At 40.7% G+C, this 13,073-nt stretch overlaps 1 protein-coding gene across 5 annotated transcripts in view; it reads right to left on the bottom strand.

Annotated features, from left to right (window-relative positions):
• Positions 1-13,073, bottom strand: part of WDPCP (WD repeat containing planar cell polarity effector) — a 278,133-nt gene that overhangs the window by 62,232 nt on the left and 202,828 nt on the right. For all 5 annotated transcript variants that reach the window (XM_073339531.1, XM_073339528.1, XM_073339532.1 and 2 more), the window contains one exon: positions 8,231-8,333. In XM_073339531.1, coding sequence (XP_073195632.1) covers positions 8,231-8,333 — 103 coding nt within the window. The remainder of the gene's footprint in view (positions 1-8,230; positions 8,334-13,073) is intronic.

Here is a 13,073-nt window from a genome sequence, read left to right as displayed (position 1 = left end):
GTCTTTGCTTGGAGTCATCATCAGAGGAAGAGTTTTAAAAAAAAGTTCTCTACTTGATCTGTATCATCAGCAAACAGATGTACGAAGACTGACTGAATGGCTCTATTTAGAAAACGCTGACACTTCTGAACACAGGAGAATCTATAGCTTCTTCTTCCCTTCCAATCTGCCCTAGGCTAGGGCTGATATTTCTTTTTTTACCCACCTTTGCAGTGAATATTCATCTGACTCATTTGGCGTGAAACAGACTAAAAAAGACCTTTTCTGATATTATAATTTTGTAAACATGGTTTGTTTAAAACCTCACAAATTTTATAGCTACGTGTTCCAGAAAAACACCTCTTCTTCAAATTCCTCAGCTGACACATCACCTCTGTGATGTGTTACACCCTGTCACATCACGTTACATTATACAGAGTAAACAGAAGAAAGGTTATAACCTTGGTGTGCATACCAACTGCCATGCAAGTATGTGTTTGCCAGCTATTCCTTCTATATGTATGAATGCTCTCTGAAAATACTAAAATCAGAGAAACTTTAGGGTTGAGGAAGGAGCTAGGGTATATGAGCAAAACACACTTATGATACATTACGAACATGCAGACACACATCTAATGCTAAGTAGATAGAGCATGGAAAGAGAATCTCACAAATGATAGACCACTAATACTCTTTTACATGTACATAGTAGATTTCATCCAGCAGGATTACAAAATGGTTGACAATGAGCCAGATTCTGGCTGCTGTATATACATAAAAGCACAAATGAAACTGCAGGGGCAGAAGGGGAATATTCTGGACTATTTTTGCTCTGAATCTGGCTTCTCCACCAGTCCCCAGACAGGCCACTCCATGGGCTCTTCTGAGGAGTTGCCTATGGGTCAGGAGATACAGTCTGCTGATTGTACACATTCATACCTTGAGCTAGAAATGGCAATTATATACCTCATGCAGGCTTGATATAATACCCACAAACTATATATTTATTACTTCCATAAAAACTGTTATAAGAACACTTTTAAGGTTGCAAAATCAAGCACTCAAAAGCTAGGAAATGTCAGAATTTAGGTTGACTGTGCAGTCCCAGTCTCCTTGTCCCAATCTCTCCCACCACAACTACCACTCTCATTTTACAGCTCCCAGCCTCTATCCCTCCTCATCCTTCCGTCCCAGTTTCTGTCCCCCCTTGACTCCTTGTCCCAGTCTACCTAGCCTACTAGGTTATGGTGTAGGGGTGTTACACGATGGCTAGCTCTTCCCCATTGCTGAATTTTTTTCTGTCTGAAATATCATCTCAAGAAGACAAAAGCGACAGGTCTGGCTAGCCTCAAACTCTTAGCATCTTTTAGGACATAATTGGCAAATACTGTACTGGGGGTATTACAAATAAAATGGGAATCAATTCATTTAAAAATCAAGACCTAAAGTTGAATGGCCTCTTCATTTCATTTGATAGTTTGGGTATTGGTACTTTTAAAAAAACAAGTCACATTCTGTAGCAGACATTAAGTCACAATAAACAAGAAAAAAAGTTAAGGAATGCCATAATTATTCTAAAAACCTGACTGAAAACTATAAATCTCTTTCAAGTTCAGGTACACAGAGCCTTGTGTAGACCCTCTGCAGCTAAGCAAAGAAGCTAGCCTTTGATGTACTTATAATTATTAGGGGCTTAAGATTATGTCTTTAGGCAAAGCTGCCTAGCAGTAGGAAGGTATAGATCAAAACTGACATCATGACACAATGAAGTGAAGATAGGTGAAGAGGAGCCAAAAATAGTTTGGCATAACTCAAGTAAAACAAGTACCTGATGTGATGCTGCTCAAAGACAATGCAAGAAGTAAAGCAATTAGTGACCGGAACTGCTACAATATTAAGAATTGAAGATTTATTCTTCAGTAATGTTTAGAAGAAATGAAAACGTTAAGTAACAAAAAGTAAATGATAAAATCAAGCAGAATGTTCAGCCAGTCAATTCACAAAATGATGTGAAATATGTAACAACAACAACAACGAGGGTCTAACATGTAAACGGAGGAATTCAGAACTGAAGGTGTAGTAGGGCTGAAACCTGCAAGGAACTGAGTGCTCTGAGTTCCCACTGAAACTAATGGCAATTGAGAGCCCTCAGCATCTTGCATGACCAAGCCCTAATCCATCTTTAACTCATCCTGTTGTTCCTGAGTATTTGTGGAACCTCAGGTCAGCATGTGGTCCGGATCCAAAGTCCATTGACGTAAATGGGAATTTTTCTACGGACTTCAGTGGGTTTTGGATCAGATCCTATATGCGGCAAAACGTAAGCATAACTAAATGACTTAAAGAGATGCGGGGAAGCTTAATAATGCACTCATTATGCCTGGCCCAGTATTCTGAAAGGTCACATGGTGGAACTCATTTCTCACTATAGGTTAACTGCCAATTGTGTGTAAAAGGAGCATTTTGGATTCAAATGGGTATTTCTTTGCCTCCTGGGGGAAAGAGTTATATTATTGGAATACTCTAAGCAAATGATTTGGCTCCTGAGGATTTGATTGACTTAAACTGGGAATCTAAATAAATGAACAGGAGCTCCAGTATTTAAGTTGGAGGCCCTAACTTTTTAGAACACTTGAACATAAAGTTATGCGCATCATGTCCCTTGTCATTTGAAGGCCAGCGCTGGAATATTCTTATCTGGAACAATTAGATATTGCTTTATTTTTACTGTACAATACAACTTTATTTTGGATAACACCTTTTATACATACTATATCCCAAAACATTTTGCAGCATGAAATAATAAATAACAACAGAGGAAGAGAGAAATCAGGAGAAAAGGTAAGTTTTCATCTAAAATTTTAAATGTGATGGAAAGACAATGAGGCAGGTAGATATGAGAAAGCTGTTCCAGATGGGCGGAGGCTGTCTCGCCAGCAGTGGAGAGGGTGTGTGAGGGGACCGAAGAAAGGCTATTGCTGGAAGAATGAAAGGAGTGGTGAGGGAACTGAAGAGAAATGAACTCTATCAGATAATAATAAATAATAATAATAATAATAATGATTAATAGAAACAAGATGAGAAGATAACAGAGTATGAAGAACTCTAACACAAAGTGAAATGATGATGGCAAACTAGAGCAAAGCCAATCCCAGTGATTATTAGAGCACTTGGAGCAATCCCTAAGGGTATGAATGAGCAGCTCAAGAACACATTAGGAGTGCAAGACACCACGATCAGTGACCTCCAAAAGACAGCGTTCTTAGACATTGTGAGAATTTCAAGGAAAGTCAACGAGAACGAGTGCATTTGAGCACCTAAAATGCAGGAATTCTCCGACGGGTTTAATGGAAGTCCTGACTACTCAAACATACAGAGTTGGTTCGGGATCAGAATATATGGGTGACTCACAGGGATAAATTTTGGACAGTAGCTTCCCCTTTTTATGCTTAAAGATCTTATATGTTGTGAAGGCCATTTGTTTAAAAGAAATTCCCATGATGTAATACAATCTAATAACAGTAATAATATAATAACAATAACACCACCTTGTTCTTATATAGCTCTTTTCATCAGTAGATCTCAAAGCACTTTACAAAGATAAGCTAATGCAAGTCCCTGGATAATTACAAAAGCAAGGAGGGCGATTTTAAATTTGATTTTGAAATGCAAGTGGAACCAGTGGAATTCTCTGAGAATGAGGTGATCTGCCTGAGTTCTTTGTAGCTACTCCTCCTAGCTTTCTCCTACTATATAGTCTATGAGAAGAAATATTGCAGAATATCTGTATCATTGTAGCTGGGTATTTAAAAATATTTCTTTTTTTTTTAAGGGAAAAATCTCAAATTTTTTTCTTGTCAACTAATGGACCACTGAGTAAGTCAGCCCCAAAGGGCTTTTTAGAACAGTGGAATTATCACATCTCCAGTTGTTTGATTAAGGTACCACTGTTAAAAACATTGCCTAAACATTAGAGCTACTAATATTTTAAATTTAATTTCTAAGTAAAGGTATAGGGCTTCACAGTTTGCCTTTGAACTATGCAGCATTTATCTGTCTTTCTTGTCACAACATGAATCCCTTTTGGGTGAAAGCTATTGATTTGAAGGTTAAAATAAATTCATCTTGCTGGGCTCTAATGTAATTTGTTGGAAGCTGGCCTTGGGAAACTTTCTGCATTTACTACATATGCTCTTCATTGGGTATTCATAGTGCAGTAATGTTTGAATGGCTGAGTTCTTTACCTCCATGATCATTATTAAACATGGCATTTCTTAACACATTGTGCCTTGTGAGTTCTTTGTAGCTTTGTAGCTGTGGTTTGCATTAGCAATCTATAGTCTACTGAATTGAACAGATGTGCTCTTCTACAGTGGAGAAAACAATATCTAGTTATTTGTGCTCTGGTAGGGTATATACAAGAGCTAATACAAATCCTCTACTAGTAAGCCTAGATTTCTCTTTACTAGATATTTTAAAAAAATGTCTATATTGTTCACATCAATACAGCTAACTGAGGAGTACAGAACAAGCTTCAGGACAAGGTTATAGTGAAATCACTGAGCCTTTGCCAAGAAGCTTGTGTTAAAGATCTGCTGTGGAAGTAATTCAACAGAATTTAACTTTGGTCCAAAACTAGATTAAAGACAGCCATAAAATCCACGGCCACCTGTCTCCAGTTCAAATTGGAGTTGGAGAAAAGGGAAGGACTTTGCATTTCTACTCTGGGAAAGTGTACAGTGCCATTATTTTGATCTCATAATACCACACGATGTATTCTCATAGGATTTCAAACATCAAATCCGTTGAGAATGCTTTCTCTTAAAAAGCTTTTATCGAATTAATCTAACAATGTCTGTTTAGGCCTAGATCAAGGGCAAGGAACAGCAGAGAGCCCAGCTGACTCCACTTTCCCCCTGCAAAACCCTGAGCGAAACTAGCTGTGTTTTACCTCCTGAAACACAAAGGAATTTCAGTGGTTCTACAGTGTTTTCATCAGAATCATCCAGGCATTCTTATTGGCCATAGGATCCTTTGACAGTTGATTCTTGGATATATGCATGGCAAACTCTGACCATATAAGGAGCTCAAATGAATTAAAAATCCAGAAATTACACTGAGGAAAAATTGCGTCCTTTGCAACATTAAGTCTGGCTTTTGCCGTGTTACACTGAGCTATGCTCAACCAGAATGTGGATGGGAGGGATTGGTACAGGGATAATATGCCACTGAGAGATAAATGGTTTGGGGGACAAATATTATTTAGGGAGGGAACTCATCCTCTGGCCTTCATGAGTCATCCCTTGATTTTACCATCACCTTACAGAGCCCCTTCCCTACCTTAGCATAGAACTTGGGCCCAGCTGCTTCTATGATACACCACTTGCACATCACACTGTCTGTTTGCTTTGACTGCTGCCTTCTCATTGAAATTTGCAGTGCAAGTGAAGGGTTTGATCTAGGAAGCCTCAAAGTTTTGGGCCCCACACTACAAGAAGGATGTGGAAAAATTGGAAAGAGTCCAGCAGAGGGCAACAAAAAGGATTAGGGGACTGGAACACATGAGTTATGAGGAGAGGCTGAGGGAACTGGGGATGTTTAGTCTACGGAAGAGAAGAATGAGGGGGGATTTGATAGCTGCTTTCAACTACCTGAAAGGGGGTTCCAAAGAGGATGGCTCTAGACTGTTCTCAGTGGCAGCAGATGACAGAACAAGGAGTAATGGTCTCAGGTTGCAGTGGGGGAGATTTAGATTGGATATTAGGAAAAAATTTTTCACTAGGAGGGTGGTGAAACACTGGAATGCGTTACCTAGGGAGGTGGTGGAATCTCCTTCCTTAGAAGTTTTTAAGGTCAGGCTTGACAAAGCCCTGGCTGGGATGATTTAATTGGGGATCGGTCCTGCTTTGGGCAGGGGGTTGGACTAGATGACCTCCTGAGGTCCCTTCCAACCCTGATATTCTATGATTCTATGAAATGCCCTTGAAACAGAATAGCAGAAGAGAGGAATGCGGGCAGATGGCACTAGAATGGCATGAAGAGAAACAGGGAGTGGGAAACAGGATGGATGAAAGGTCTGGGGTCACAAGATGGTGAAGAGGAAAAGTAAGAGGTGGGAAGGGAAAACAGATAAGGGAGCTGGATAAAAGCCTGGCTTCAATAAAAGGGGCCTGGACACTCAGACTGTCTCTCAAAAATGGGAATCACAATACACTGCGGCAGCTGGTAACTTAATTTTTCTATGCACCCTTAAATGGACATGTAGTATTTTGTACTGCTGCATACATGGTCTGTAATGAAAGATTCTGTTGTAATACATACACTCCAAGAGACAAAGTTAAGATTGTTTGAAGAGTAACTCTGACGCTTCTGACTTTTGCATGATTCACTTCTCCGAGTTAGTGTTGCATGGACACTGTAATTTACATATAGGGTGGTCACTGAGTTTGCTTGTTTTGAGTGGTTAAACAATGCCCAGGCCTCAGAAAACCTTCTTTGCTAATGATTCTTCCTTGGGTCACAAATTTAAAATTAAAGCAGCATAATTCAAAAGTTCAGTGTATGTTTAGAAGCAAAAGAAAACAAAACCGTTAGCTCTGTTTTCAAGTACTTAGGGCCCTATCCAGTTCCTGAACTCATGGCAAGATTCCCACTGATGTCAGTAGAAACTGAATCAAACCCTTAGTGCTCCACTGTTAATATAATGAGGCTTCACTACAATTTATCAGGGGGGCATTGCATGTACTAAAAAATGTAAACCACCCCGATATTAATTATTCAGAAAATGACAACATCTTAAAGACCATGGTTAAAGATGATGGATTGACTTTATCATTTACAATGAAGGAGTTTACTTTAAAATAATAATAATTAGCAGTTACAGAGAGAGGGCTTTCCATGCAAGATTCTTCATACACTTCAAAAGCATTAATTTAACCTCATAAAATCTCTAAGTATTAGTATTTCTATTTTACACATAATGAAACAGACTCAGCGAGATTAAGGGCTAAACTTGTAGCATTAAGTGTGTACAACTGCATACATACATGTGTGCCTGACTAACTCTTACTCGCAAATATGCTATGTGCCCACACAAGGCAGATTTTTACAAGCACACATAGCCCATTAGGCACTGAACTAGCAACATGCACACAAAAATACTTGACTTGCACATATACATTGGTATTTGCATTCATAATCAGATATGTACAAATGTAAACTCACAGTTATAATCTTCTATTTTTGACAATCTGGCCCTAAAAAAACTTGCCTAACCCAAGTTCACACAAATTTTCCTTCAGTGAACTGTGGCCACTGGGCGCTGCGGACGGCCGTGCCTGCGGACGGTTAATGTAAACAAACTGTCTTGCGGCCTGCCAGCGGATTACCTTGACGGGCCACAGGTTGCCCACCCCTGGCTACTATGCTCTTTCTTTCTCTCTTACATAGGGATCTTGCCTGGAATCGTCTCCTGACTTCCCCGCCCTCTGATTCCTGCTACAAATTTAAAGAAACAGAACAGTCTCCGTATCTTTACGCTTCTCTTTAAAGAGGTTAAGTGAGAACACAAGAAATGATCAAACTTCTACTTTGTGGGGGGAAGAGAAGTGCAAGTTGTTTTGCCCAGCCTGCCAAGTTACTGACCCAGCTATGGGCACAGTGCCGCAATCTTTGCTCACATAGATATTTCTTACTCAAATACCAAGTCCCATTGACTGCAACAGACCTACTTTGGAGCCGGATGGTGAAGCCCTTGCTCAGACTGGAGAGCATTTACCTCAACTGAGTACTTCCAGAGGCTTCACAAAGTAAATCCCATTGTCTTCACCAGGACTACTTGTGTGAGTAAATGCTCAGCCAGGTGAGTAAGGTTTCCACAACCTGGTCCTTAATAAATAAAGTTGACTTGTGTGAATAAGGATTTCAGGATCAGGACCCTTCGCACTTAATCTCATTACAATGTGCATGGAATTCATTAACCCTTTTTCTTATTTTCTATAAAACTGTGGTGATTTACTCTCTTTTGCTTTGCAGCCCACACATTGACACAATTCTCATTTATATACCCAAAGGCAAAGCAATGCTGTTTTCATAAGCTTACCTCCTTCTCCTCAAATAAAGACACCACCTTCTTTTCCAAGAAAACAATTCAAATTAACCAATAACACCCTACAAGTATAACATCGTGGTGATGCAGAACAAGTATTGATTAAAACAAAAAGGGCTTTTTAAAAACAGCATTAATTCTTACCAACTCCAGTAGTTATTGATTCTGCATCAATGTCGTTAGCCTTTTTCTTTGCCACTTCAGCTAGTGCCAATTCACCCTTATCTACTGCAAGGTAATGGATGTCCTTTGGAAATAAAGCAAAATAAAAGATTAATCTAAAATGAATCAGACAAGTAACAAAGGAGAATTTGAAAGAAAGAGGCTCTTTTCTTCCTTAGATCGCAAACACAAATGGAACAGATGAACCTACTGTTATATTTTAATTTTCTTTGTACTATTCTTTCCCGATGCAAATTTATTAACCCTACTCATGTTGTTGAAAGAAAAGTCTCTGGTTAATAAATAAAACACTGACCATCCATGAACCGATAAAAGGGAGGCTGACGACTTTGCATGTATAACTGAAACTTTAGCTGGATGCTTTAGGACTCTGGTGCAGCAGACCCTAGCTGCCGCAACATGAACCAAGTGGGATTGGCTGGCAGGTGGCTTGCCTGTCTTGTTTGTGAGGCCATGGTGTTTACATCTAACCAAAAGCGCAGGATGACTCCAGATCTAATGTTTGTGATGCAGTGTTTCCATTTGGTATGAGAGTGATGCTGGAATAGGTTTCAGTGTAATGATTGTCCTATTGCACTGTAAATTGTTTGTGTGAGGTGATGAGGATTCTCACTGCAATGATACTGGATGTATGGTACTGAGACTAATAGTGCTCAGTGACTTGAACATTCAAACAGATTATGAGAGTTCTGAGTCAACTCAGGATTTCATGGGCACTATGACAACCAGGGGTTTAATGGCCGATTACTGTAGGCTAAGCTCATAAAGGTGGCCACACTCTGGATCAGAGAGCTGTATTATATTCCCATGTCACTGGTCCATCGTTGCCTTCTGTAATTTGAGGTCAGTGTCCATCTGTCCTTAAGGGAAGAGGGATCTGTTTCGATGGTCTAACCTTTGAGGGTAATGCCTCTCTGACATGGATGTGCACCAACAGCCAGGCACAGCTTTGCTTACTGCAGTAAATGAAGAGTACTTCCTTGTTTCTACGAGGTGGAGTCTGCCTAGTCACTCTCATGGGATGTGCCAGCTGGTGCAGCTCTGATAGTGGAACCTTAGCTAGCCACGTCCACTGGAGAGCCCATATGCCCCCTCCTGTCCCTACCCTCACTGTTTCAGACTGTTTGAGGGCTGATGCTATAAAAGGGGAAGTGGCGCTCGCACTGCCTCAGCTCCTTCCACTGCCTCCTCAGGTCTGTGTTGTAATTAGGACTCCAAGGAAGAGGGGAAGATGGGTGCGGAGTGTGAACATGCAGAGTCCGTCTTGAAAACCCTCTGTTACAAGTAAGTAACCACAAAGTGGCTCCTGCACATTCCCACTCATGGGCTAGACTGGCTAGCAGTACTCCTTCAAAGGAAGGTGGGATGAGGAGTTCTAATGAAAATGCAGTTGTGGGACTGCACTGCCAAACTGAACATCTGACCTAGAGGCTAGAATGATCCAAGGCATGCTGCTCTGTGAAAAGGATGGATGAACCTCCAAGTAGCAGCTCTTCAGATCTCTATAATTGGCATAAGTCTGAGATATGCAGACAATGCCACCTTAGCCTAGTAAAGTGTGAGACTTAGTTCCCTGAGGAAGAGGTATTGAAGCCAAAAAAATATGTCTCCTGCATGAAGAGTCTAATCCATCTAGACAACAAGGTCAAGAAACAGGTTACCCCTTTTTATTTTCTGCACAGGAAAATAGGAGAACATCTAAAGTTCTTTGTCCTATCTAAAGAGTAAGCCAAAACTCTGTTTACTTCTAAATCATTCTAGTAGTGTGCAGCATGGCTTCAGCCCTTTGGGCAAGAGGTTTGGGGCAAAAAAGATGAAAGATTGAAAGATGAAATAAAGAACATTCTCTCAGAGGTTCATAGGTTGCTTCATTAATTGTGTGAAAACCAAGTTAAGATCCCACAGTGGAGGGAGACCCTTCACGGAGGATTGATAGGTAAATCCCTTTACTGACTCATGTGTGAATACTGACTTATTGTTAACCAGAGTGTGAAAACCAATATGTCTGATCAACAGCATTTAATCGAGGATAAAGACAGAACAGGAATTTTTAAAGTAAGCGTGATTTGGACTGGGTCTGATGAAGGAGGTATGCTATTTTGAACTGACCACATAGAGAACACATTTTAACACACTCCATTTTCTAGTCAATTCTTTCCTAGAATTAATTAAAATAGTTTGTACATCGGCTGAACATGAAAGCTTGAAGTTAGTTAGAAACCTATCCCCCACGCAATCAGCTGGAGACAGTTTGGGTCTGGGTGACAGCCTCAACCGCTCAGGTGGGTCAATAAATCTGGATAGACCAGAAGGGTCTTGAAGATCCCTGTCAACAGGTGGAACAGGATTGGGAACCTTGTTGCCTGGCACAAACCAGGGTAATTAGAACAATATTGGTGAATAGAATAATATTGCCCAGCTTTATCTTGTGTATGACCTTCAGCATAGAGGGGGTGGGCAGGGGAGGAGAGTACCCAAGAACCCTTGATTCCATAGTAGGAGAAATGCATCTGAGATCAAACGATTGTCGATCCCCTCCCTCAGACCAAACATCTGACACCTCATATTTATTTGGTTGCTAATAGGTCTATGGCTGGGTGTTCCCACTGTGCAGAGAGTCCCTGTGCTACTGATGTCTTCAGGGACCACTCTTGCGTATCCATGTTGACCCTGCTGGGTTGATCTACTAGGTCATTGTTCTTTCCTGCATATATAGTGCTATCAGAAATACGCTATGAGTAATGCACCATTCGCATAATATCACTTCCCTGCAGAGCCAGGGAGAGTGGGCTCCTCCCTGCTTGTTTATATAATGAACTGCTGTGGTACTGTCTGTGACCTCTTGAACATCTTGTGTTGAACAGGAGGTAGAAAAACCTTTAACACCCAATGAATTCTAGAAGGTTTTTTGTGGAATCTTGTCTTGGGAATCAATGACTTCTTGCACTGAAGGTGTGGTAATGATCTCCCATCCTACAATGGATGTATCCACAGTGACAGTCACTGATGGAGCTGGAGTGGTGTACTGTACACCCTGGATCACATTTTGTGGTTGAGTTCACCACTGTAATGATAGCAGCACCTTTGTCAGAATGATTAGTTTCTGATACATGCTGTTTATACTCTGTCTGTAGTTGGTGAACAGTCAGTGTTGAAGGGTTCTCATCTTTAGATGAGCATATGGAGTGACTTAGGTTGTTGTAATTAGAAGACCCATTAATCAGAGGTAGAATATTACTTGCTGAGATGATTGAGTCTGTAGACTGTGTATAGCAGCTTGGATTTTTTGAAATCTTTCTCAAGAAAGAAGAGGTCTGTTTAGCTGATGATGGGTATTGATTTTGTCCATTCCAGAACAGATTTCTTTTGGTTTATCAGGAACCTCAGATTTTCAAAAAGGATACAAGTATGAGAAAATGGCTTTGCAAAGATGTTTTTCTGATTATGTTTTTTTATTAGGCAATTATCCAAGTAAAGATAAACATGTATCCCTTTCCTTCGCAAGTAAGCTGTTACCACTGACAGGCAATTTGAATATCCTGGGCATGGTAGACAGGCCAAAGGCAAGGACTTTGTATTGGTCATGGTTGTTTCCTACTGTAAAACTGAAGTATTTGTGATGGAATTTCTTGATGAAGGTATTTAGTTTCCTTAGATCCATGACTGGTCAGAGGCCACCGTCTTTTTTGGGAATCAAAAAGTATCTTGAATAGAACCCTTTCCTTCTGAATTCCATTTGGACCTCCTCCACCACTAATATTTTGAGAAGAGCCAGAACCTCTGATCTCAACAGGCTCTTGTGAGAGGGAAGGAGGGGAACAAGGAGGGGAGTGGGGGATTGGGAAGAATCTCAAACTGTATTGGATACCCACTGTGGATCATTCTAATTTAAACTGTCAAATGTGGGACTTGGGGCTTGGTCCTGAAGACATTACAGAAGGTTGTTTGCCTCCTGGTCTTGATTTAAAATTACTTCTTTGTTGAGAAGAGTACTGTGGATGTCCTTGGGTACTTCAGATAATATTGTCTCCTCTAAATCAGGTGTACAATTAGAGGAGGAAGGGTACTGTTGCCTTTGATAGCTGGAGAGGGACATCCCTGGTTTTCTTCTTGGTTGCTAAGAAATGCTCAGAGACCTGGCAGAATATCTAATCTCTGTCATTCTTTCTAGTAGTCTTTGGTCCTGATACGGAAAAGACCCTCTCCTTCAAAAGGGAGATCCTCAGCTTTTGCTTTGGTTTCTGGTGGCAGTCCTGACAATTAAAGACAAGCTGTCACAAGGTGCTCCCTTTGCTACCCAGCGTGCCACACTGCCTGGCCTGTTTGTATGGTCTCTTATTCACCACATACTCACAGTCTGTTCCTTTCTGCCATGTGTACCTTTAATCTCAGAGTCCAGGCACTGCAGAACCTAGCAGGAGGAGCCTTCCACCCAACTATCTCTGCCACACCTAGCTCACTCTCTGAGCTCCCCTCTTTACTTCCCGTTCCCGCCAATTATGTATCGTCCCCTGGTTGAGCAAATTAACTCATTAGCCTGATCATTGCCCACAAGTGTCAACAATCCCCACCACAACAGGCTAATTGATCCCAATTAAGCCTGTGATCTTCCCTGTTACACAATTACCTAAGTGAGCACTCTGTCACACAGGCAAACCTTCTCATTGAAAAAAGAACGAGGAGTACATGTGGCACCGTAGAGACTAACAAATTTATTTGAGCATAAGCTTTCGTGGGCTAAAACCCACTTTATCGGATGCATGCAGTGGAAAATACAGTAGGAAGATATATATTATATATATAT

The sequence above is a fragment of the Lepidochelys kempii genome, chromosome 3 (genome assembly GCF_965140265.1).
Source record: "Lepidochelys kempii isolate rLepKem1 chromosome 3, rLepKem1.hap2, whole genome shotgun sequence".
In the NCBI taxonomy this organism is placed as follows: Eukaryota; Metazoa; Chordata; order Testudines; family Cheloniidae; genus Lepidochelys; species Lepidochelys kempii.
Note: the sequence above shows the minus strand (reverse complement) of the source record. Positions and strands in the feature narration are given on the sequence as shown.